This window comes from Bacillus rossius, chromosome 13 (genome assembly GCF_032445375.1).
Source record: "Bacillus rossius redtenbacheri isolate Brsri chromosome 13, Brsri_v3, whole genome shotgun sequence".
Taxonomy (NCBI): domain Eukaryota; kingdom Metazoa; phylum Arthropoda; class Insecta; order Phasmatodea; family Bacillidae; genus Bacillus; species Bacillus rossius.
In genome coordinates, this window is record NC_086340.1 from 14,623,993 (window position 1) to 14,650,002 (window position 26,010).

The 26,010-nt window shown below is 39.7% G+C and overlaps 1 protein-coding gene across 1 annotated transcript; it reads left to right on the forward strand.

The window, feature by feature from the left end:
• The first annotated feature begins 114 nt into the window (after positions 1 to 114).
• Positions 115 to 25,275, forward strand: LOC134538599 (uncharacterized). Its single transcript, XM_063380026.1, has 9 exons — positions 115 to 250; positions 4,693 to 4,842; positions 8,182 to 8,295; positions 11,509 to 11,674; positions 14,295 to 14,500; positions 15,958 to 16,171; positions 17,967 to 18,060; positions 21,092 to 21,259; positions 22,705 to 25,275. The coding sequence occupies exons 1-9, from the start codon at positions 160 to 162 to the stop codon at positions 22,858 to 22,860; spliced, it is 1,359 nt and encodes a 452-aa protein (XP_063236096.1). The 5' UTR covers positions 115 to 159; the 3' UTR covers positions 22,861 to 25,275.
• The last annotated feature ends 735 nt before the right edge of the window (positions 25,276 to 26,010 follow it).

Below are 26,010 nucleotides of genomic sequence, written 5' to 3' on the forward strand. Positions count from 1 at the left end.
CCTAGGGTTACCCGCACCCGGGGGAGAAGACGAGAGACGCCGCGGTCTGCCGCCTTCGAACAAGCGCGCTGTCGGCGTACTTAAGAGGAGGGAGCCAGGGGGAGCAGGCGACTCGTGTCTCTTCCCGCGCAAGGCAACGAGAGAGAGGGGGCCACCAAGATGGCGCAGTACGGCCAAGTGACGAACAAGCGGCAGAAGACCGCTCGCGACCTCGCTCGGGGCGCCGCCGAACCCAGCGATTTCTTCCCCGGTGAGTTTCCCTCCCCACCCACTCCTGGCACAAAAAGCTCTCGGTGTCAGGGTGTCCACAAGGAAAAAAAATATTTCGTACCAACTTAGGCGAGAAAAAAGTACTAGATTTGAAAAAAAAAGTACTAAACTATAATTTGTTATGGTTTTAACAATTTAGGAAGTTATTATGACATTGCAATGCTCTAACTTAAATATAATCACACCAAACACACATGCATTCCATAGGTTTTTAAAAATAATTACGCCTAATAATAAAACATATTGGAGTTACTGTAATAATATTATATTAAAGAAAAAAGTACTAGATCTGTACTTGACCACTAAAAAGTCTTATAAAAGTACTAGATCTAGTACGAAAGTACTAACTGTGGAGACCCTGCTCGGTGTACGGTGTTTAGGGTGGGGGGGGGGGGGGGGCAGTTTCGTGGAACGCATCCACGGAGCGTCCATTTGTCGCAGATGGCGTCAATAGCGGCTCCAGGAAGACCTCTCGGTCAGGACTCTCACACACAGGAGGATGTGCAGTTAATAATCATGACATTGCCCTTTGGGATATTCACAAAATATACGGTCTCAAATACTGAAATTTAGTATTTTCGTACAAATTTCGATTGAAAGAAGAGTTTATTTAGCACATTAGCGAAAGTATTTAAGTTAACATTAATATTCCCTACAAAGAAACAAGAAGTGAAATTTGGGCTCGGAAGGGGCTATCGCCCCCCCTGCGCCCTTCCTCTGGAGCCGCGCTTGGATGGCGCGAACCAAAGTCCACAAACACAAAAGTGAAACTTCATAGTACTAACTGTATAATTGGAAGTATTTTAATAAAATTAATTGACGAAAATCAGGTCTGAGGCCGGAGTTTAGTTTTTTTTTTTTGCCAAGCCTTTTTCGCTTTCATCGTAGCCGTTTCGTTATATGGTTTAAAATTGCGGCCTGGTAATCGCCGTAGCTGTTCCGGCGGCGGCGGAGGGTGCGGAAACTACGTACAATTCGCGTCCGGAAATTTAGTTGAAAACTTAACTTGCGTCACGCTCGGGATTATTTTAAAGAATTCTACGTTAAAGTTTTGTATTAAAAAAAACATTGGTTGTCTGTAAAGTCGGTTTACAGACGATAGTTTAACGTGACGTCATAACAAAACATTGATGAAATGATTGCATACTTTTATGAATAAAATTGAATAATTTTTATTTTAATAATAAAAGAATAAATACTTGAAATTATACTAGTAATCAGATTTTTAAAATGCAAGAATAATTAACCATATTTCCGAAATTGTTGTTGTAATAAGCAATGAAAACCACATTAACTTTTCACTTCACTTTATAAACAGTCGACGAAACAGTTCACGTGTAGATGACTTGAAATTAATTTTAAAAACTGGCGTTTAGCTATAAAGTTTAAATATAATTATGAACAAGTTTTCATATAAATAAACTGTAATCAAATATCTAACATCAATTATATGAATCACCATAATTTTTTAGTCAATTGTAACATAACCTATTATTACTGCACTCGCCGACAGCGTAACGGAACAATGAGCGTAACGGGACACAGCGTAAAGGAACAATGTGCGTAACGGGACACTTTTTCGTGCGTGCAGCCGGCGTTCATCAATTTATTAGACGTTGTCACGTCAAAATGTATTCGCAACGTGAGAACACGCGAATTGGCTCGTTACCGAGGTTAAGATCTTACACATTTCTGGCGAGTACTGAAAGGCTTTCTAACTTTTTTTTTTTTTTTACTTTTACCAAAGATTCCTTTGAAAACCTGTTGCCAAGAAATATTTTGCAATGCAACAAGAACTATATTGAAAATTTGTAAAATGCATTGCTGTCGTTATTTTTTGCATACGTGAAATACGTTGTTTTTTTTGGAAACAATTCCGAATATTTCTTGTCGCGTTTAAGATAGTTGGCTCATAATTGTAAATTTTGATTGATACTCTATTCAAACATACGTGTTTTGAACCATAGAAAAAAAAAACATAATTCAAAATTCAACAATTGGCCAGTATTTGTTTATTTGTACTTCCTAATATGTGTAGTTGAAGCTAGAAAGCTATTCAGTTTACAGTTTACAAATAAATTTAACTAATGTAGATACTGGGACAACACAAAAATAAAATGCCTGGGAAAGAATCAAGACCCAGTAAAACCACTAAATATAAATATTAACAATAGAAGTCGCCAAGCCATTGGGATTTTTATTACATTTTAGAATCCTAGTAGGGCTGCACGACGCGAGATGGCATTGCAATCGTCTCGTCAAGCTGGTGGCGCCGTTGTGCGGTGAGCAGGGAAACTATTTATTTATTTTATTTTATTTTACATATCGTTTGGTCGTTTCTGGGGTATGTAACACGTCTATATATACCTATATATATACAGACACACACACACATTATATGTCACTCAAAACTTTGAATATATATACTGTATAGAAGTCGCCAGCCCAGGTTAAAATTTCTAATACGGTTTTGAGGTAGTTGGTTAATTCACCGCCGCAATCGCCACCATCTCTAGGGCATCGACTTGTGGTGGTCCCTGGCGGACTAGTGTCGAACTCTTCAAACACCCCTTCCCCCTCCCGTTGAACGACCTAGAGCTGCAGTAAATGATTGATGGGGGGTGCGGGGAATGACAGCGGGCGACAGTGCTGAGCTCTAACGTGTAAATAACAACTAAGACGACACAGGGCGTTACGGCAGCGCACTGCAGCGGTGAAGTTCCCAAGCTGCTCATCATGCGCTTCTGAAAAACGTAGAGTAAATCCTATCCACTCGCGACTTCTATACAGTATATATATTCAAAGCTCAAAATATGAAATTAAATAATACTCAAAATAGAATCATAACACTGATTATGTGAAACTATATAAATAATAAAATAAAATGTGCAACATATTTTTTTCCAACAACATGTTTTTACTGTATTACACAAAGTGACCTGCTCTTTGACTCCTAGTGAAAGCGAGCGTTGCCAACGTTTTTGGGAAAGACTGTGTGGTCTATGTTAAAAAAATTACCATACAATTATCGTACAATTTCACCGGACCCCTAAAAAAGTGTCAGTGACCAACCAAGAATTCGATAAGTACAACAACTTAGTCAATTTCATCAAATTTAAGTTTCAAGCGAAAATCATTAAATTAAATGTAAGAATAAATAAAATAAAAATCTTCACTGGTAAAACATACTAATGTAAATTTAAACGGTTCCATTATATTTGAACTTAAAATTAGTGATAACGCATAAACTGGAGTATTTTTAACCTGTAATTATATATAGCGTATCATTTGCGCAACCACATAATTTTACTGTTTTACAAAACTTCAGGACTACCTACCGGTAAAGCCATTTTTGAGTTATAAGTGCACATACAGACAGACATTCATAAAAACAGGCGGTCAGACAAAAATTAAAATAACTGCAGAATTGAGATCAGCGAGTCATTTAACGCAAAATTGGTAAAATTACTCAAATGTACAGTCAGACGCTACAGATATATATACATATATATTATTAGTATCTATATATATCTGGCAACAAAGCAACCGAAACAATGATATTGCTAATGGCAGTGGAGCACTGGAAAGAGAGAGAGAGAGAGAGAGAGAGAGAGAGAGAGAGAGAGTAAATGCCCATTTAAATGCACACTCCAATCTAAGGATGAGAGACTTTGGACAGTGTCTCGTGGCAGCCCCTGATAGGGTATGCAATCTGCTCTTCATCAATGATGTGTGGGTGAGCATACAGTAATATGGTAAACAAACAAAGAATATGGAATATTATGTAGTGTTTTATATCCTGCTGACAACTGCAATTTTTTTTGCTTAATTTTTTTTTGTCTTTTGGGTATTTTTTTTGTTTTCTTCTACAGAAAATAAGTGCTTAGCAATGGCGTATGTCCAAAAGCTTACTACTAGCTCGCTGTAGGAAAGGTTTTGATGGAGATGAAAAACTGACGAAAACTAGCTTCTACTGCGCAGCTTAGGTTCCCCCCTCCCCCCTCCCTTCTTCTCTGTTGCAAAAAGGAAAAGGGGGGGGGGGGAACCCTAATCTGCGCAGTAGAAGCTAGTTTTCGTCAGTTTTTTCATCTCCATCAAAAACCTTTCCTACAGCGAGCCAGTAGTACATCAAGTCATGCACTCAAATTTGCACAAATCTTTCAGAGATAATATGCTGGATTAAAAGTTAGTTAGTTAGTTAAAAGTGTAGTTAGCTTCCGATTATTCTTGTCAATACTATGGTGGTTTTTCTCCGTGTGCTCCTGATTATTCTTGACACTATTTTGATGGTTTTCTCCGAGTGCTTCTGATTATTCCTGACTAGACATCTGATGGTTTTCTCCGAGTGCTTCAAGTACCGCGCGTGCATGAGTACTCGCATCCAAGCGCTTGCTGTGTGTGTGTGTGTGTGTGTGCTCGCAGGGCTCGGCAGAGTGGAGTACCGGCCCGAAGCGGGCCCCGATGACACCCTCTGCTACCGCCACTACAACCCCGGAGAGAGGCTGCACGGTCGCACCATGGAGGATTGGCTGCGCCCGGCAGTGTCCTTCTGGCACGCCTTCTGCCACACGGGTGGGTGAACCCTCCCTCCCCCCCCTCCCTCCCCCCTCCCTCCCTACCAACCTCCCCCCTCCCTCCCTCCCCCTCCCTCCCTACCACCCTCCCTACCTACCCCCCTCCATCCCTCCCTACCCCCTCCATCCCTCCCTACCCCCTCCCTCCCTCCCTACCCCCTCCCTCCCTCCCTACCCCCTCCCTTCCTACCCCCTCCCTCCCTACCCCCTCCCTCCCTCTCTACCACCCTCCCTCCCTACCCCCTCCCACCCTCCCTCCCACCCTCCCTTCCTCCTTACCACCCTCCCTACCACCCTCCCTACCTACCACCCTAGTGATCGCCGGAGGGAAGCCTTCTTTTCGCAGACGAGAGAGAGAGCCAAACGCCCGATCGTGCATCTTCGGGTTTTTTTTTTTTGGTTCATTGTAAATAAATATACAACTCATCGCAGGGACGTCGGAACGTTTTCATGAGTGCGGGGGGGGGGGGGGGGCGAAAATATGTATCACACTTACCTCAGTCCTAGAGCGGGGGGGTCCGGGCCCACCCCCGGAAAAATTTGGAATTTCAGATGCAAAATTGTGCTGTTTAATGAGTTTCCGAACAAAAATATTAAATATACCATTCCAAGAATTTGATGACATAGTATGTATTAAATACTACTCTGACAGTAGACGTAGTACAATTTAAATAAAATACCATCTAGGAATTTGCAATTATTTTACAGTATATTAACAATCATAAATTTGATTTTCTAATCAATGTGATCACCAATGCAATGTTTGTAACTAATGGTTGAGAAAAATACTACTAGGACCAAACATTTATTCTGGGAAAAGGAGGGGGGTGAAATGCTACTCTCGCCCCTGCTGCCCCCCCCCCCCCTGTTCCGACGTCCCTGAACTCATGATAACTAATGGTCAATTAGGTTAGGTTAGCTACATCATAAATACTTAGAGACCGGAAAAAATTCGCGGATTTCTTTCGAGACAGGCTGGAATCCAAAACTCGTTTAGCTCGATGCTGCGTCAGTGATTGGACCGCAAATTTACCTGAAGGACTCTGAGCCAATGGCAAACACTCAACAAAAGAAGTATCGGATCATAAGAATCGCAAGTAAACAGGTGTCCCGAGTCGGTAGCCAATGACCAGGTGATAGTTGCCCGAGTACATAGAGAATCGTGGAGTCTATCCTAGTGGTCATTGAAACTGCGAAATTTTCCAGTCCCTATTTACTTTAAAACATTGTGGACGGTTGATTTTGTTAGGATAGCTACATTATAGATACTGTGAAATCATGTAAACGGTTTCCCCCCAAACAAACACACCTGTTGTGGTACGGAAAAAAAAAAGCGAGCATGAACTTCGGGGAACTTCGGGTGTGGCTCTCTCGTCTGTGAAATGAAGGCTTTCCGATCGCTGGAGACGTTCGGTCCGAACCATAGAACAAGGAGGGAAATAAAGAAGTGCGACTCTTACAGTGGAAACTGGAACCACGTTTCACGCGACATGTGTCGCTATCTGTTGGGCGGGCCCATATAACTACCAGCAAATAAAAAATCGGAATAGAGGTTCTCATACAAAGTTTTTTTAGTTCATACGTTTTTTTTTGGTTATATTAAGTTATCTCCTTGGCGGCGCAGAACTAATTTAATCGATGCGAAAATACTTAATGATGTTTTGTAATAAACCGCCATGCAATAAATAAAGGAGTAGGACTTCAAAGCTAGTAGTGTGGTAAATTTTTTCCATTGTCTGTGTTTTCGTGTTTGGTTACGTTTCTATCAGACACATGTCTACCGCAGCCACACGAATCATGCAATTCCGTGCGGAAGCTAACGCTTTTCTGATTGACCTGTTCCGACAGTACAACGGCTTTTTACTTCCAGACGGTCGCCAATCAAAATGAAGTAACTGTTGACGTGGGCATTAATTAGTCCAACGAGCATTCAGATCTTTTCGCGAAAAAAAATTCCCTAACTACTATCTACGCTCGAATATACAGTCACATTTAAAGTATAAGACTAATTTTAAGATAGTACAGTATGTCCATAAAAGAATATACCAGTTATAAAATTTGACAGTATCAACTGCAAGCATCGTAGAGCGTTGGTTAAAGGTCACAATCAAAGAGTAACTCAAACAGTTTTAGCTAAGCGCATGCACGAATACTGTTTTTTTGGTTTCTCGCTTGCAGCGCGAACGAATGGTTGTTTCCCCAACTGGTAGAGGGTGAACATGGTAACTTTATTTCACAACAGGATGGAGCCCCTTCCCATGGGAATATCTTTGTACGAGAGTGGTTGAACGTCGAAGTCCATGACCGTTGGCTTGGTCGTGATGGTCGAGACGACAGAGCTCTTTTTTTTTTTTTTTTCGCCGGCCTCCACGTTCACCTGACGTAACGCCATGCAATTTTTTTTTTCCTCTTTGGGGCTTTATAAAATATAGTGTCATCATTTTGCCGCTACCTAATTGATTTTCCAGAGAGAAAAAAGATGAAGAATTGAAGAGGCCATTTTTTCCATTACTCCGGTTGTATTAACCACAGTATGGGAAGAATTGGACTTTAGGTTGGATGTGTGTCGTATAACTAAAAGGTGCACATATTGGAAATATGTAAAAATTATATACATATATATATATATATATATGTGTGTGTGTGTGTGTGTGTGTGTGAACCAATAGCAGAGGCAGCACTGAGGTATAACGATTTGTATTTTAGCCTATCGCGAAATGAATTCGCGAATTATATATATATAGGTTAGTTTACCTTAAATTTGATGTATGATTTGTTGCAAATAGCCTAAATTAAAGTATTATAATATACCATTGAAACTGGGACATCATTTTAGTTTGGATGTGTGCATTATAACAAAAGGTGCACATATTGAACATCTGGTAAAAAAATTACTTGGTTAGTTTACCTTAAATTTTATGTATGATTTGTTGCAAATAGTCTGAATAAAAATATTATAATATACCGTTGAATCCGGGGACATTCCTTTATGGACATTTCGTATTATAGAAGATTTTCTCGCACGGTGGTTGGCCGGTTTTGCACACTCGGCTCAGGCGGAACGTGACAAATTTTCGTGCGTGCAGCCGGCGTTCATCGATTTATAAGACGTTATCACGTCAAAAAAAAAAGAGAGTTTTTAAGACCTATCTTTGAGAAAAAAAATATCCGTTGATAATCACCAGATTGATCCCTCGCTCCCCTGTTGGTAAAGGAGGAGGAGGAGGGGGTGATTCCATAATCCTGAGACAAACCACCCCCCCCCCTAAGCTTTTGAGGAGAAAGAGGAGGGGAGGGGAATTTGGTCAGAGGATATCACGTGACTTATGGGTCGCAGGCGGTGACCAGCACGGCCAGCCCACCTTCCACCGCTGCTGGGACGACGGCGGCAGTCCTCTGGAGGTCTGCAAGAGGCGCATCCGAGCAGCTTTCGAGCTGTACTCCAAGCTGGGTAGGTCTGACGTCAGGGCCGTCGATAAGGAGAAAAGGTCGAGCTGCATCAGGAGTCCTGTCGAGTATCGATATTTATTTTTCATGTGAGAATCGACCCTTATAGCGGGGCAACAATCCAAGGCTTGCTGCCGGAAGAATTCATTGGAAACCTTACAGGCTGTGTGGTAACACTCAGATTAAATTTACAGTTATAGTAACAATGTTTGAAATCTTTAGATTTTATTTTATTTTGGACGGGTTGGGGTTGAATAAGTCATGGAATGAGTAGAGACCGGCAAAATTCGCGTATTCAATGACCTCCAGGATAGACTCTACTAAACTCTACACACTCGGGTAAATGCCACCTGTTCATTGGCTGCTGACTTGTGAGTCGTCTCGACCGAGTGTCTGTGATTCGACACTTCTATGAGTGAGGGTCTCTAATTGGCCCTCATTACTCCAGATTAACAGTGAACCAATTGCAGAAGCAGCGCTAAGGTATAATTATTTGAATTGTAGCATATCACGAAATGAATCCGCGAATTTTGCAGGTCTCTAGCAATGAGTAATGGGGTGAGGGCCAGACAAAATTACTTTGCCCTCAGGCTTTTTAGTTTCTCTTGACAGCCCCTGATGGTTGAGAACTACCGGGGCATAGTCCAAACTATGTTCAGTTCGCTCTCTCCGAGTCATTCGTAACTGCAGTGAAACGGTCTTTAATCCGACCTCTAAAACGTTCGGTGTATTCTGTGATCCGTGCAACAATCTGGCCGCTCGCGTTCAGGTATTATTTCTTTCGCGTGGACTCTGGCTGTTTACCTTTGGCCGCCATGTTGCATTACTACGCTTCCTGCGTTGTTAGTTCTCTAAGAGTTTGGCGTTATTGTCGGTTTTCGTTACAGTGCTGTGTTTCCTGTCTAATAGTGGGTTACATTTAACATATTCTCATTCGGTATTCCGGTTAAAAAAAAAAATTAACGTACTATAATCTGGAATGACCGTGATCCAAATTTGCCAGATTAAAGACCTTTTTTCTTTACGTATGTGCGTATTTACATATGTATGTGTGTATGGATGTCTGCATGTATTTTTGGTGATGCAGGATGATAAGTGAGCAGTCTTTTCGTCATACAATATCATATCATATATATGAGTGGCAACCATAACATTATAGGGGAAGAGAATAAGTTAAAGGTGTAATGCAAGGCTTTCAAGAATCTGTACCGGGTGTTAAATGCCTTAAATAATTGTTCGGGAAACACGAATATTACAAATTTTCACTGTTCTGAAAATACAGTTTAAAAACAAGATACGGAAATGGAACCACTCATCCGTTCTCAAAGCATTTTTAAAAATGCTTTTTGTAAACAGACACCACTCAGATATCTTGAAAAAAAATTTATTGCATGTTTTCTTTTTTCCAACACCGTTTGTGTGCCTAGGTTGGTGCAGCCCTCAACATTATCACTACACTAAATTTCCAGATGCAAACGTTTGCATTCAAAGTTCTAGCGACTGTATCATTTTACGGAAACACATAAAAACAGCCATAATACGTTTTTGCCTCCAATGAGACGACTTTGTCGTTCAGACCTAGTTATAAACTAGCGAGAATGTAAGAATTCAAAATACAAAATGATCGACAATCACATCTAAGAGTACCCATTTATAACTAAACAAAGTGCTTTAACACAACGAAAGTATTGTTCAACTTACAGTTTTCTTTCATTTTAGCTTGCATTTTTGACTGTCATATTTCAAGAGAGGTGTTTCTAAAACTTTTAAAGACACGCACGTTATGTGCATAGAAGAGCATGATTATCTTTTCATTTGATACATAATGGTTACACTTGTTAAACTTTTGCACAGAGATAGAATATTACTTTTTATAATCAAATTATTAACAGTTTATTTTAGTTTCATGATACAAAAAACATGAATTATATAAAAAATTCCCGTAGTAGAAATTTGTTTTCTAATGTTTAAAATTTTTAAGATGTAGGGTTGGTGACATCTTGCAACCTGCATGTGTTTATCAACGAGTGTGATTTGTTTGCGTTGGTTGTATATGTTGCGCTGTTCCATTGTTTAATTTCTTGCAAAGTTTATACACCCAGTTGTAGGCATGGGTTTCTGAACTGCGCAAGGAACACAGTGATGTGACCAACGCAATTAAATCAAGAAAGTCGCTCGACATCACCAACCTAAAACTTGAAATCTTAAAAATAAAAAAAAGTAGAAACCAAAATTTCTTCCCTAGGATATTTTGGTTGATAATTCATCTTTATCATACAAACATGTGAAACTATACCTGAAAGTGAAATTTACTTTCACTGTGATGCACACGTAAAAAGAAGAAAAAAAATCGTAGCCTTTCACACACATAAGGTCAGCCAGTGTCTTTTAAACGTTTTCGTAACACGTCGCTTCAAGTGTGGGAGATGGAAACTGCAAGTCGGTAGTCGGCCGGGTGCTTCGCATCGGGGTTTATTTACGTCTTTATTTATTTGTATTCCATTGAGCATTCTTTTGGTAGAAACCATAAGTCTATGGAACATGTCATTTACATATTTACAGTTATACATATACATACAGTTTCACATGTACACAGTTTTAAATGCACATACAATATTTAGTTTTACATGCATATAACTTTGAAGTAAAACAAATAGTGATAAAAAATTTTTTCCAGATAATCTGAATTACAAATAGGCCTATAACATTATTTGAGTGCAGGGCCGGCGCGACCATATAGGGCGGGGGCGGTGCAGCACGACACACAAAAGCTGATATAATATGTTTAACGATTATTGAAACTAGATGAAAATGGATTTTTTTAACAGTTTGGAATGTTTATATTGATATAAGTGGTTATTTAAAGTCCACGGTGACATGTTTATGATTTGTAATAAGTAAAAAAAAAAGTAAAAAAAAAAAACAAACAAACACAAGCCTGCTTACATTTGATTGTTGACAAAATCTTAGGCTTACGTGATGTATTTTGAGGCAAGGAAAATATTTTTTTTTGGGGTGTCCGGCCCGGTGGTGGGGGGGGGGGGGGAGGGGTGGGGGTTGTGCGTTAAGGTTTTTAGCCTAGGGCGCCAATTTACCTTGCACCGGCCCTGTTTTGAGTGAGTCTTTGTGAACGGGGTCGTTGGTTCGAGTTCTTGGAGGGTTGCTTCGCGTGTGTCCGGAACGGTCGACGGAGCCCGGGGTCCTCCCGTGCCCGCAGGAGTGAAGTTCTGGACGCTGACGGACCTGGACGTCGCGCCCGAGGAGGAGTCCGCGGAGGAGTCTCGCGGCGGCCTGGACGAGGTGGTGCCCTTGGTCCAGGAGCTCCAGCAGCGCGCGGGGGTCAAGCCCCTGTGGATGGCCGCCGACCTGCACCGCAGCCCCAGGTGCGCGGAACCTCCAACTACCTGTGACGCCGTCCGTCATTGTGGGAAGCCTTCCTTTAAACAGACGAGAGAGCCAAACATCCCCCCCTTCCCCGATCGTGCATCTTCGGTTCTTTTTTTGGTTCATCGTAAATAAATATGGCGATGTTGATAAAATGAAAGACCACAAACAATGCAACGATATTTATTTGTAATTTTTTTTTTTTTTTTTAGAGGAAAATACCGAATTGAAGAAACGTATTTCGTGGATTTGTATATATTTTTTTCATACCGTATAAAATCTGGGAAGTCTTTGTCATCCACAAATATTCTCGGGACCCCCCACATTCCGTGAATGTTTATTTTGGACAACTCATGATAACTAATGGTCAATTAGGTTAGGTTAGCTACATTGTAAATACTTTAAAACATGGTGGACGGTTTATTTGGTTGGGATAGCTACATTAAAGATACTGCGAAATCACGTACCTAAACGGTTTCCTAGCCCTGGATGGCTACATATTAAAAAGTTATTTTCTAAGCAACCATAAAACGATTTTACAGAATTTTTAATGTAGCTATACTTACCTAATATAACCAACCATCCACAATGTTTTAAAGTATTTATAATGTGGCTAACCTATCCTAATCGACCGCAAAATTTAATGTCACACCAGTTTATACAATGAGATAGAACGGAAAGAAAAAGCGAGCATGAACTTCGGGGAACTTCGGGTGTGGCTCTCTCGTCTGTGAAATGAAGGCTTCCAGGTGCGGACACACTACCGCCACGCCAGTGCCTCCCGGCGGCGGAACCTCGAACTACCTGTGACGTCGTCCATCATGGTCCGCACGCCTACAGTCGACACTAGCACTGCCTGGCAGCAAGCGTCACAATAACATTCCGTGACCAAGGGCAGATCCAGAATGGTCAGAGGAGGGTCAAAATTTTTTTTTTCAAAATACAATTTCAGTATATTGAAATACTTTGTGGTTCAATAACGTCCTGTTATATATGGCACTGCAGTAAAACAATACTTAAGTAAGTTTGGTGAACCACGATAAGGAATTAGGAGAATATTTAAAAAAAAATCAAGGTTCAGAAAGGAGGGGGAAGCCGCATGTCATTGTCCCCCCCCCCCCCCCTTCTATCGTATTCTGGATCCGCCAGCGGCCGAGACGTCATAGAACACGACCGGCGACAGCTGACGATCGCATCAGGTGAAAAATGTGTGAGTGGTAGGGAGGTGTGGGTGGCCAGGAGGACGTTCCAAAATATTTCGGTTATTTATTCGATTTAGTTCTTAGTATCCACACTGCACAAATAATGTTTAAAAAATCCACTTTGCCAGCTCACTATGCAAAAAGTATGCATTGTATTTATTTTACCATTTTTTTTTAAGTTCGACCACTCAAAAATTCTACACGTTTAACCGGGTTAAACGTAAAAATAAAATAATGACCTTGATTGGGACATACACCCTTGAAAGAAACTTAGCACAAAACAAAATTCAACTTACTGATGCCCAAGATGAAATGATAAAAACCTACAAATAAAACGTTTGTTTGAGAACAACGATTTTCGTACGATTTTTTTTCCTGTTTGCTTGAACTCATCATGCTTCTCGCTGGCGAATAATGTTCATTACGTCAGATGTAGAGATGGTGCTCTGGTCAGAGAGATCCGATACACGAGACTGTACCACATGCACCTGAAGACGTCATTGGTCATGCGAACCAATCAAATTCCATTTCCGCATCTGCACCATCGGACAGATGCGACAGCGCAAATGTGGCAGACCAGTCAAAAAGTCTTTAAGCCTTATTTAACTGCTTGGCTCGACTTGGCATAGCACCTAGCTCTGGCCACTTTCCGAAGTCAACATTTTTCGATTGGATTTATTAATATGATTTGTAATTGGTCATATTAAATTAATCTTCAGTAATTTCCTCCAGACGTTAACAGCCGAAGCCTATCACTTAACACCAGATCGTAACAAAGAACATTACGTTCATAAAATAATGTCCCAGTTACAAATTTTAACAGTACCAAATAAGTGTAGTAGAGTGTTTGCGCAAGGTACATTTAAAGAGTAACTCAAGCAGTTTTAGATAAGCGCACGCGATTACTGCTTTGTCGTTTTCTCGCTTGCCGCGCGAAAGAATGAATCTTCCCCCCCCCCCCCCCCCTTCCCCAATCAGTAGAGGGCGAACCTTCAAAACTTTATTTGACAACGGGGTGGAGCCCCCCTCTCCCAATTGGAATCTCTTTGCTCGAGAGTGATCGAACGTCGACGTACATAACCGTTGGTTTGGCCGCAACAGTCGAGACGACAGAGAGCTCATTTTCCACTGGCCTCCACGTTCACCTGACGCAATGCCACGCGATCGTGTCTACATTCCGCGGCTACCCTAATGATTTTCCAGAGTTGAGACACCGTTACTCCGGACGTGTTAACCGAAGTAATTGGAAAGAATCGGACTTTAGGTTCGGATGTGTGCCGTGTAAACTTGAGGTTGCACGTACCGAACATTTGTAAGGGGGAAAAAAAAACTGGGTTAGGTTACCTTATGTTTGATGTCTAAGTTGGAATTGTTGTGATATGGCATCGACGGTGGGGGACGCCGGTGTCTCGCGCAGGTACGCCGGCGGCGCCGCCACCAGCAGCGACGCCGCTGTGGTCGCGCGCGCGGGCGCCCAGCTCAAGAGGACGCTGGAGGCGGCGCACAAACTCGGCGCCGAGTGCGTCGTGTTCCTGAACCTCCGCGAGGCGTGCCCCTCGCTGCTGGGCGCCGACGTGGCGCGGGAGCTGCGCATCTACTCGAGGCTGCTCAAGATGACGGCAGGTGAGGCGCCGCCATCTGTGTAGGACGGCGCGAACCGCGGTGCTGCCAGCTGTGTAGGACGGCGCGAACCGCGGTGCTGCCAGCTGTGTATGACGGCGCGAACCGCGGTGCTGCCAGCTGTGTAGGACGGCGCGAACCGCGGTGCTGCCAGCTGTGTAGGACGGCGCGAACCGCGGTGCTGCCAGCTGTGTAGGACGGCGCGAACTGAGGTTTCGCCATCTGTGTAGGACGGCGCGAACCGAAGCTCACGAAAGCTGAAAAGGACAACTTATTAACGGTTTAATGAATTTTAAACAACACGGGCAGTATTTTAATAATATTACTTGTCGGTAAATCAGGTCTAAAGCCAGGGGTTTAGTTTTTTTTCTTCCAATTTTAAAATATATGTCTTTTGATTAAATGATTCACGTTACAAAAATGTAGTCGAAAACACGACTTGCGTGTATATTTATCATTCTCGGCATTTTTAAAAAAAAATAATTCTGCTTTAAGTTTCGTGTCCGAGTTTCGTGTTATAAGTGTGTTTGCAACATGAGAACACATGTGTTTATAGGTTGTGTGTTTCTAAGTTATGATAGTTCTAAGCTGCGTGTTTCTAAGTTATAGTTCTAAGTTGTATGTGTTCTAAGTTGTGCGTGGAAAAAACGTGCTGGTATCCATCACAACAGCACGACGGAGGCGGCAGCAAAATATTGCGTTATTGCGAACATGCAGTTCTCACCACATATGTCGAAATAAATAAAAATTATACAGAATTTCCATAACTTAAAGTCAAGCCGAAAACATTTGATAGTCCATTTAATCACTGTCTAGAATAAATACAAACCAAAATAAAAAGTGTAGTAGTTTTTTTTTTTGAAACGCTATTTAACCCCCAAGCTTAATGAAATTATTAAATAATGTAACCAAAAATTGTTGCTACGCAATCATAAATAACCGCGGTATTGATAGCAATTCATAATTAATTAAACATTTTATACTTCTGGGAGGGGGGGGGGGAAGGTGATATTATCCCGAATCTTATGCGTCAACAAATTTTAATCGAGTAACTTTGACTATTGACACTGCAAAGATTACTTTTATAGGTTAGCAATGTATTCGCTATATTCAACCAAATTTTCAAATAATTTTATTTTTTTTTTAACAGCAATAACAGTGAAAATTTAAATGATTATTTTTTTGCCGCGTAAGTCTTCTTTATATATATATATATATATATATATATATTCACTTTATACTAGTCTACGAAGTTCACGAAAGCAATATATGCAGATGAATCACGCTGGTCCGCCATCTTAACGAGATTTTCGAAACTTCCACAGATGGCAGCACCGTGTTTACACGTTTTTATTTTCCGTTCCATTCACGGCATCTACTCCTACCGGAACGCCGAACACCGAGAGCTAAGATGCTTGTGAGGGAGAGACTTCGCAGTTCTCGGGCCCGGGTGTTCGCAGACTACAAGGAGCGGCTGGGGTACAGAGGGCAGCTGCTGCTCGACTGCTCCGGCTGGGGGCAGGAGGGGCTGCAGGGGGAGAAGTACCGCGCGCGCCACCACTACACGGGCGACGCGGCGAAGGCCCTGTGCTTCCTCAAGCACCACAACCTGGAGCGCCACTACAAGCTGAGCGTGGCGGCCCCGCGCCAGTTCCAGATAGGCTGGGCATCCGCGTGAGTTCGACAGAGGCGGGGAAAAAAAAAAGAAAAAAAAAAAATGGTTGTCCGTAAATTCGGTTTACAGACGATAGTTTAACGTGACAACGTTATAACAAAACATTGATGAAATTATTGCATACTTTTATGAATAAAATTGAATAATTTTTTATTGAATTCATCACTATTTTTGTATGGATACAAAGAAGGATTGAAATGAAATCTACAATTTAATTGATAAATTTACTTTTATTTGCACTCATTAATTCAAATATGTTTATTACTTTAACGAAGAGATTATTTTAACTATAACTTTTATACATGTTTGCTATTTAACTTCTTCCAATCTGTGTTATTCTGTTAAGGATATGACGATGATAGGAAAAGTAGGAAACGAATGGGAGTGTTTCAAGTTTAACGTGCCTCGAAAAAGTCAAATCGATGGTTGTTCCAATCGAGTGGAATGGAGATAGATGCGGCGCAAGCGTACAATGAGCGTAACGGGACACAGCGTAACGGGACCATGTGCGTTACGGGACACTTTTTCGTGCGTACAGCCGGCGTTCATCGATTTATTAGAAACACGTCAAAATAATAAAAAAAGAAATTCACCAGAGTTGCCAGTTTTATTACTTTGTTACACGCACAGAATTGGGAATCGGCGTGGGAACGAAATGACGCCATCTTGCATTCAGCAGCATCCAGGCCAAAACTTATTTTTTATAACAATTAAATATTGGATATATGCATAGGGTATCACGATTTGAACGCCTACACGGTAACTGTTTAGTTCAAATCTTGCAACCACTTCTGCTTGAACTAAAGAGCTGCAATTTTACATAATTGCTCAGTTCTGATGACAATAAATTTATTTGATGTACACAGATTCCGCCATTTTGAATTTTGGTTGCCATCTTGAAAATCCGTTATTGTTGCCCAAAAAACCGAGAAATTTTTTAAAATTTATAGAAAAAAAATTTCATTTTCATAAAATTTCTATAAAAAACTTGTTTCTACATATTGAATTATTACCTTTTAGTTCATTTAAATAAAAGCTTGTTTTTTAAAAACATGTATTTATTAGCAACTCATGTCGCCCAAAACAGTTTTAAAAGAATATATATTATTTAAGTGACTGTTTTCACTACACGGATTTTAGTTGATACTTACTAACCATAGTCAGACGTGATCAAAACACCATTTCTGCAATTTTTTGGCATGACAGTAAGGCGATGGCGAGGTAAAAAAAAATGACTTCAGCGGCATCTTACTATGCCGTCTCGTGACTATTCCAAACTTCATGGATATTTGCATAGCGTTCGGAATTATAAGGAGATTGCATGCTGTGACATAACGTGTAAAATCTTAGCTTTCGATAAACGGCATTTGGTAGGAGTAATTACGTGAATGCTACGGATATCGCATGGAACGGAAGCCCAAGTTTTATTTAGTATTTTTTTCAAGTCTTTTCCCTTTTATCTGGGCTGAAACGGCTCCAATAACAGCGAAAAAGACTTGAAAACGTACTAAACTCTGGCTTTGAACCTGATTTTAGACAAGTATTTTTATCAAGATACTGTCAATCTTGTTAAAATACATCAAACAGATGATACTATAAACTTACATTTTGGCTTAATGAACTATGGTTAGCGCCATACGCCACAGATGGCAGCACCATAGTTACACATTTCCGTCCCATGCGAGTTCCATTTCATTCACGAAATTACTCCTACCAAATGCCGTATACCGAGAGCTAATATGTCACAGATTTTTTTTTTTTTGTAAAATACATTATTTTAGTTATTACCTATAGATATGGCGCCTTGGGGTCCGTGGAAGCTACTGGTCCTTCTTTCTACGGGACTATGGACGAAGCAACTTACGTTATGAAGACCATTATTGAGCAGGTAACTTTTTTTTCAATTGTTTTAGATTTACACTTTGAAGCATTTATAAGTAGAGACCTGAAAAATTCGCGGGTTCATTACTTGCTATGCTAAAATTCAAATAATTATACCTTAGTGCTGCTTCTGCCATTGGTTCACTGTTAATCTGGAGGACTGAGGGCCAATTAGAGACCCTCACTCATAGAAGTGTCGAATCACAGGCCACCCAGTCCTGACGACTCACAAGTCAGCAGCCAATGAACAGTTGGCATTTGCCCGAGTGTGTAAAGGATATTGAAGTCTATCCTAAAGGTCATTGAACCCGCAAATTTTTCCGGTCTCTATTTATAAGGTATCCTGCCAAACAGTTCTGTATTATCTTCAGAATTTAACTATTTTTATCTCTGTCTCTATGTTTCTATTTACTTTATTAATGGAACAAAATTACCTTCTAATTGATATAATTATATATGTAGAATGCAAATAAACTCTACATTAGTCATCCACATCCTTGAAGATGCCGATATTTCTTCATAATTAAAAAAATACTGGTTTCCAGTAGTACTCATATACCTGAGGCTTAAATGAAATCACTAACACGTGCTAGTTGACCTCATTTGTGAAAAAATGATTGTGTAACAATTTACCTTATATACGTACTATAAAAAACATTTAAGTCATGGGTATTTACAGTTAAAGAAAGCTTGCATTGTGAATTAAATAGGGTGTCAATGTTATAAATTTATTTCAGCTAGCAGCCAAAATATTACATTATTTATACATGGGAATGTTATATCAGGCGCTTCAATTATAATTGGTAATTATCAATTACCAAAAGAACCAATTAAATTATAATAGGCACTACTATGTAAAGTGGAATATCTTTGGTCTAGTATTCTAATATTCAGCACGTTTTGTAATTCGGGACTGACCCAGCCGCTCGAGTTAAGATTTTTTTGCTGGATTCCTTTTTTATAGCAAGTTACTTTTCACTTTTGCACAATATTTTAACTATGTACATCCTATTAAAACTTGTTTGAAATTTAAATGAATTATTTTTATATTCCTCGTTGAAACTATATTGACATTCGTTAGTAAGGCAAAATTCGCCGATCCAGCACTTCTGTGGCCAAGAAATTTCCGGATTAAAAAGAGTTTTACTCTCAGTGGCGTACCCAGGATTTGTGTATGGGGGGTGTTAAGAAGCATGCCCCCCCCCCCTATTAAAGTGGGGGGGTCCGGGGGTCCTACCCCGGGAAAAATTTGGATTTTAAGGTGTAAAATAGTGCTATTTTAGCAGTTTTCGGTACTTAAATTTAAATATTGTAATGGTAAAAATTTTATTAATTTTGATATGAAATTTGTTTGAGTGACGAATAAGAAATTAATTAAAGATTTGGTAATAAGGGGGGGGGGGGTTGAACCCCTATACCCCCCCCTGGCTACGCCCCTGCCTACTATATATATTGTTACGAACGTTAGCAGGGCTGCGGCGCGCAGGTTCAGCGCTAGCTGGCTGATAGGTGGCCACTGCAACATGAGACATGCTGCGCGCACCTGGGTCGCCGTTTCCCCCCTCCTTCCCTCCGCTCCCCGCGCGGCGCTGATAGTTTGACATCCGAAACCTGACAGCTGCGGAGTTACGCGAGCCGCCCACACGTGTTTCGAGAGATTTCTGCCGTCGGGTCGGCGCGGAATGACGCGACTGGCCCCGGGCGCGCTCGTGAGTTCTAGAAGTGGCGTCTGTGATACATAAGACGAGGATCGCCGGCCTCAGGGTTCAGTTCAGTGGAGTCGGGAGTTCTCCCGCGGCGGAGTTTACGGGTGATAGAGCGGCGAAGTCCCTGGACGAAGCTCTCAGGGCGAAGAGTTCAGATCCGGGCGATAGTGTCGCGGACGCGGCGGAGTTCCGAGCGAAGTTCCGAGCGAGGCGTCGAGTGGGATCTCGGCGAAGTGGAAGTGCGACGGCGGCGGAGTGCGGCGACGGAGTCCTGCGACGGAGGACCACGAGGGGTGCTGCGGCGATAGTTACGCCAGAGGTGCAGCCCAGCGAGGTGTGCGGTGTGTAGAAACTAGTGACTGGGGAAGCTACATTTTTAAGTACAATTGATTAATTGTCATTTTTAGATTATTTGCTAGTAATGTAAATAGTGGCAATAAATAAAACTGTGTGTGTAATAAATCTTTAATTGGGCTATCCCTTTACGAACCCTGTAAATCGTAACAATATGTACCTTGGAGGCATAAAACATTCTGTCCAATTTTGGGTAAAATGCACTTTTAACCCTAAACTTTACCACCGTTTGACGTTCTTTCAAGTGGCACACAACACCAAGATCTACGATATTTAAAAAATTGACATATTTTGAGTAGAGAATAGTTGACTAAATAAGTGAGGTATTATTTACAATTATTTAAAATGATCTCATGAAAAATATAGTTTATGTGACGTAGTATTTTATGTCTCTGAGGTGTTTATTATATATAAATACATACATATATACACTAGTGTGTGTCCTTGTGCGAATGAACGCACGTTGAATTTTTCTTTATTTATCGCACAATATTATTAAGAAGTTATCAATAGTGAAAAAGTTATTTTTGTAATAGAATAAATAAATAATACTGTGCAAGCAGTACACAATAGTATTGATAGAAGTGGGTGTTAGTAGAAATGGTTGTACTTTGTTGTGAAAAAAGTTGTGGTTTTATTGTTATATCAATCTAGCTCCCGCCATCATAGTGAGATAAGATAACTAGTTTTTTTTTAATTTTTTATCACAAGCTTTTAAACATAAAATGTTTCATCAAAATCTGTCCAGTTGTTTTTGCGTGATACTCGAACAAACAAACAGACAAATATGCATTAATAATAATATTCAAAAATACACTATTTTAATTCAACTTATTTTAAACTCAATAATACAATATTATATCTGTATAATGATACCAAATTTATATGAATTAAGTACTGAAAAAAGGGGTGGACACATTCCAGTTCTTATTGTGTTAATATACGTGATATAAATATTACCTTCTGTTGCAATGTCAGGGTGGAATACAGCCAGGAGGCCTGAACATTGGAGTTCTCCTGCATCGCTCCTCGACGGACGTGAAGGACTTATTCGAGGCTTACGTCAGCTGCATCGACAAGTACGCCAGGGGACTTCGAAACGCAGTGAAGATTGTCACAGACGGTCTGTTCACGAAGAACTTGCAGGTGAGCTGGCTTTCGAGGCCCTGAAATATACAGAAATTTCAAATGAAGCCGAGCGTGATGAATACACGCAAATTGTGTTTTCAACTGCATTTCGTGACGCGAATCACAAGTAGTTTCCACACCCGCCACTAGAATTCGTTTTCCGGTGCGGCATTTGATTGGCAGACATAAATTTTAAACCATATAATGAAACGGCTCCGATAAAAGTGAAAAAAGAGTTGAAAAAAGTACTAAACCCCGGCTTTGCAACTGATTCTCGACAGTAAATTTTATAAATATACTGTCCAGCTTGTTAAAACTCATTAAACAGTCATTACTATAACGTCTCCCTTTGGCTTTGTGAACTATTGTTCGCACCTTTCGCCACAGATGGCAGCACTGTGGTTACACATTTTCGTTCTATGCGAATTCCGTTACATTCACGAAATTACTTAGTTTTACACTATATTGTATCTATCATTGCAGCAGCATCATCCTGTGTTCTTGTTTTCATTATTGCATCTGTATAATGCAGTAATGGTTACTTGGCAGCAGTGGCAATACACGTAATTGTTTCCGCAGCAGTATCGTTTCCATTGTTGTAGCAAAAGTATTCTGTATTGTTTCCAATGTTGCAGCAACAGTATCCTTTATTGCTTCCATTGTTGCAGCAACAGAATGCAGTAATTGTTATTTGGCATAAGTGGAAATACAACATGGGTTTTTCATTGTTGCGGCAGCAGTATTCTGTATAGTTTCCATTGTTGCAGCAACAGTATCCTGTGTTGTTACCATTGTTGCAGCAACAGTATGTAATAATTGTTATTTGGCATCAGTGGAAATACAGCATTGTTTTTTCATTGTTGCAGCTGCAGTAATCTGTATAGTTTCCATTATTGCGGCAACAGTATCCTGTGTTGTTACCATTGTTGCAGCAACAGTATGTAGTAATTGTTATTTGGCATCAGTGGAAACACAGCATGTTTTTTTTCATTGGTGCATCAGCAGTATTCTGTATAGTTTCCATTGTTGCGGCAGCAGTATCCTGTGTTGTTACCATTGTTGCAGCAACAGTATGTAGTAATTGTTATTTGGCATCAGTGGAAACACAGCATGTTTTTTTTCATTGGTGCGTCAGCAGTACTCTGTATAGTTTCCATTGTTGCGGCAGCAGTATCCTGTGTTGGTACCATTGTTGCAGCAACAGTATGCAGTAATGGTTATTTGGGGGCAGTGGTAATACATCATGTTATTTCCATTGTTACAACAGCAGTACTCTGTATATTTCCATTTTTGCAGCAACAGTATCCTGTGTTGGTACCATTGTTGCAGCAACAGTATGCAGTAATTGTTATTTGGCATCAGTGGAAATACAGCATGGTTTTTTTCATTGTTGAGGCAGCAGTATCCTGTACCGTTTCCATTGTTGCGGCAGCGGTATCCTGTATATGTTTCCATTGTTGCAGCAACAGTACGCCAGCTTCCACGCCGGGTTCGGCGCCCGCGTGAGCAACGGGGAGGCGACCCTGGAGGACTGCGAGGAGCACGCGACGAAGCAGCGAGACGAGCCCGCGTCGCGACGCACCGAGCACTGGGAGGCCGTGTTCAGCAGATACGTGTAGCTCGGCACTTCCATCCTCTTCCCCGCCAAGCGACCGCCTGGATGTAGGCATTCGTGGCGACGAACCACAGATCCTTTCACTGGCTTCTGGAAACTTCTACGTTCCGGAAACGAAATTCTCTGTAATTCTGACGAATGAAAAAAAAAAAAAATAACTTTTGTACCAATCAAATCCCAGGCATGTAAAAAAAATGGCAAAACAAGAATCACCTAGTCAAGACACTGGAGTTACAGAAACGTTTCTTGAGTTATCTCGGTCGCCACTGTTTTCGGCATGTGAAATTGATACGAACAGCAAAAAAAGAAGCCAAAATTCATATAGAAATGTCACAAAATAAAATAAAAAAACAGCTAAAGAAATGTTTAAGATTGAGGTTTTTGAGGTTAGTTAATACTCGTGATCTCAGCCAATTGGCCTTTTTTTTTAAAATTGAATAACATTCCTCATCCTATGTTAGATATCATTGTTTAAACAATAATATCACGAAAACTTATCAAAGGTAAAGGGTAGTAGTTAGGGTTACTCTTAATAGTGTGAACGGTTAATTTTTTCCCCTTGGTTTCCAAATTAAATTTTAATTAAGCTATGTCCTGGCCAAAGGTAGTCATACTCGCAAATCCCGCTGTTAGAATTCGCACTATTAGAAATTACAGTAAATTTACGGACTTTTCAACGAAGAATGCACCTGAAATAAACAAAGAGTTCATTGTAATTTAAGATAACTGTATCTTCGTAGAATCTACGCCTTACTTTAACTTTCGAATTCTGTTTTTTCGGTACAAACCGGGCAAAAGCACACGTGGAAGAGATAAGCGTGTGTTTTATTTGCATGAATTTTAGCCAGTTTTGTAAGGCTTTTTATGCATTAAGATAACCAGCGTGGATTCATGTTCAAATGAAAGTAAACGTCGCACCCTTAAATTTACGAAGATAACGCCAAATTCACGAAGATTCCTGGGCAATTCGTAACCAGCGTTCATCGTAAATACAAGCTGAAAATTCTCGACAGTACGAATTTCGGCGGACCAGTTAAACATTCATGCTGCCCAATGCTTTTATCCCTAATTAACACACGGCGTGGTCAGCCACTCTATCCTTAAAATGTACATAAAAGCGCCACGCTAGAAACACTCACATCTTACGCAAATGTTGTACGAAACGCCCACGAAGTCTGTCTCAAATGTTTAAAATAAAAATATTCTTGTTTGAAAAATGAAACAAAAAACGCGCTTTTAAATAAAATTATTTACAATTAATAATAAACATAATTAACGTACTAAATTATATTCACTAAATTTGTATAAATTATATTGCCTATATATATTATAGTTTATACGATTGTATTGTCATCCGAATTACATATAATTGCAAAGTTTCAAATCGATACGACTATTAGAAGTAGTTTAAAACCTATTTACAATATTTGTTTACACAGTTTGTTAGTTAGTTACAACTGAAGCTGATAAAAGCGTGTTGATAATAGCCGTTTTAAACAAGTTGAGCACGCTTACATCTCCAACTCGATGACACCTATTTACAACTGACTGTTAGTACTGAGTACAGAATGTAATACAGCACACACCACTGTCTGAATCTCAGACACTAAAAGAAACAGCTATTAATTATAAATTATTTTCTGTAAAATTTTTCACAGAGTTGCTATACTAACGCAAAGGAGTAATCATAAAGTACAAATGTTAAAGATATTTCCTACGAATAAATCATAAACGTTAAAACGTTAAATTTATAGTCAATTTATCACATTTGCATTGAAAGTTTCCCATAAAACATATATGCTAATAACTTATGTAACGATTTGAGGAATACTAATAAAAATTTTCTTACGGCGTGGTTACAGAAAGTTTGGACCAAATAATGACTTTAAAAACAATGAATACCAAATCAATAAAATATCACAATTTGGCAATGCTGTAAGCCGTTATTCCATTTGCTTGTTAGTTAAGGTATCTTAAAATGAGTCATTCAAAAGGTTTATGTAATCATATTTCTTAGAAATATAATCTGAAAGTAAAAAGCCAATATAAAAATTACTAATGATAAAGTGGACTAACTTTTATGGAGGTCTGTTGATTTAATATTAGTGCAATACATGTGTTTAGTTATAGCTATCCCGATATTTTTTTTCAGCTAAAAGCTTTAAGTGTGTTATATTATATATATGGGTTATTGTATTTTGAAATTGAAATAATTTTTACTGTAGTGATAATTGTATACAATTCGAGATTATATTATTAAGATGCTTATGATATAAACTACCTACTATTTATTGGTTTTCTTGGTTACTTATACGTAGTGGTTCTTACATTTATATTCAGAAGAATATTTTTTGTTAGTTATAGTTGGTGAAATGTAAGCAGACAGATAAAGTTGATGTCAATAAACATGGTGTATGGACTTGCGTGAATTGATTTATTTTCCGTTTGTATGAAAAATTCTTGAAGTGATCGGCAACAGAAGAAATATAATTTGATCTGCAAACCATTGATTGCATTGTAGGATTATGAACCAGAATGACGATATACTTCTTGAAAAAAATTTTTTTGTGTATTCTGTCAACTTGAACAAGACTAAAACTTCATCCTGATATTCTCAATTTATAACAATCAAATAACATTAATGATACTTATATAAAAAAATTGATTTTCTGTAAAGTCGGTTTACGGACGATAGTTTAACGTGACAACGTCATAACATAACATTGATTAAATTATTGCATACTTTTATGATTAAAATTGAATCATTTTTATTTAATTATCACTATTTTGTATGGATACAAAGGAGTGAAATGAAATGTACAATTTAATTCATAAATTTACTTTTATTTGCACTCATTAATTCAAATATGTTTATTACTTTAACGAAGAGATTATTTTAACTATAACTTTTATACATGTTTGCTATTTAACTTCTTCCAATCTGTGTTATTCTGTTAAGGATAGGACGATGATAGGAAAAGTATAGGAAACGAATGGGAGTGTTTCAAGTTTAATGTGCCTCGAAAAAGTCAAATCGATGGTTTTTCCAATCGAGTGGAAGAGATATAGATGCGGCGCAAGCGTACAATGAACGTAACGGGACACAGTGTAACGGGAAAATGTGCGTTACGGGACACTTTTTGTGCGTGCAGCC

Bases quoted from the DNA above. Each gene is read 5' to 3' on its own strand.
- LOC134538599 (XM_063380026.1), top strand. From the start codon at position 160: ATGGCGCAGTACGGCCAAGTGACGAACAAGCGGCAGAAGACCGCTCGC. The intron at 14,501-15,957 runs GTGAGGCGCCGC...GGGTGTTCGCAG, and splicing joins GCTGCTCAAGATGACGGCAG to ACTACAAGGAGCGGCTGGGG. The intron at 16,172-17,966 runs GTGAGTTCGACA...TATTACCTATAG, and splicing joins CAGATAGGCTGGGCATCCGC to ATATGGCGCCTTGGGGTCCG.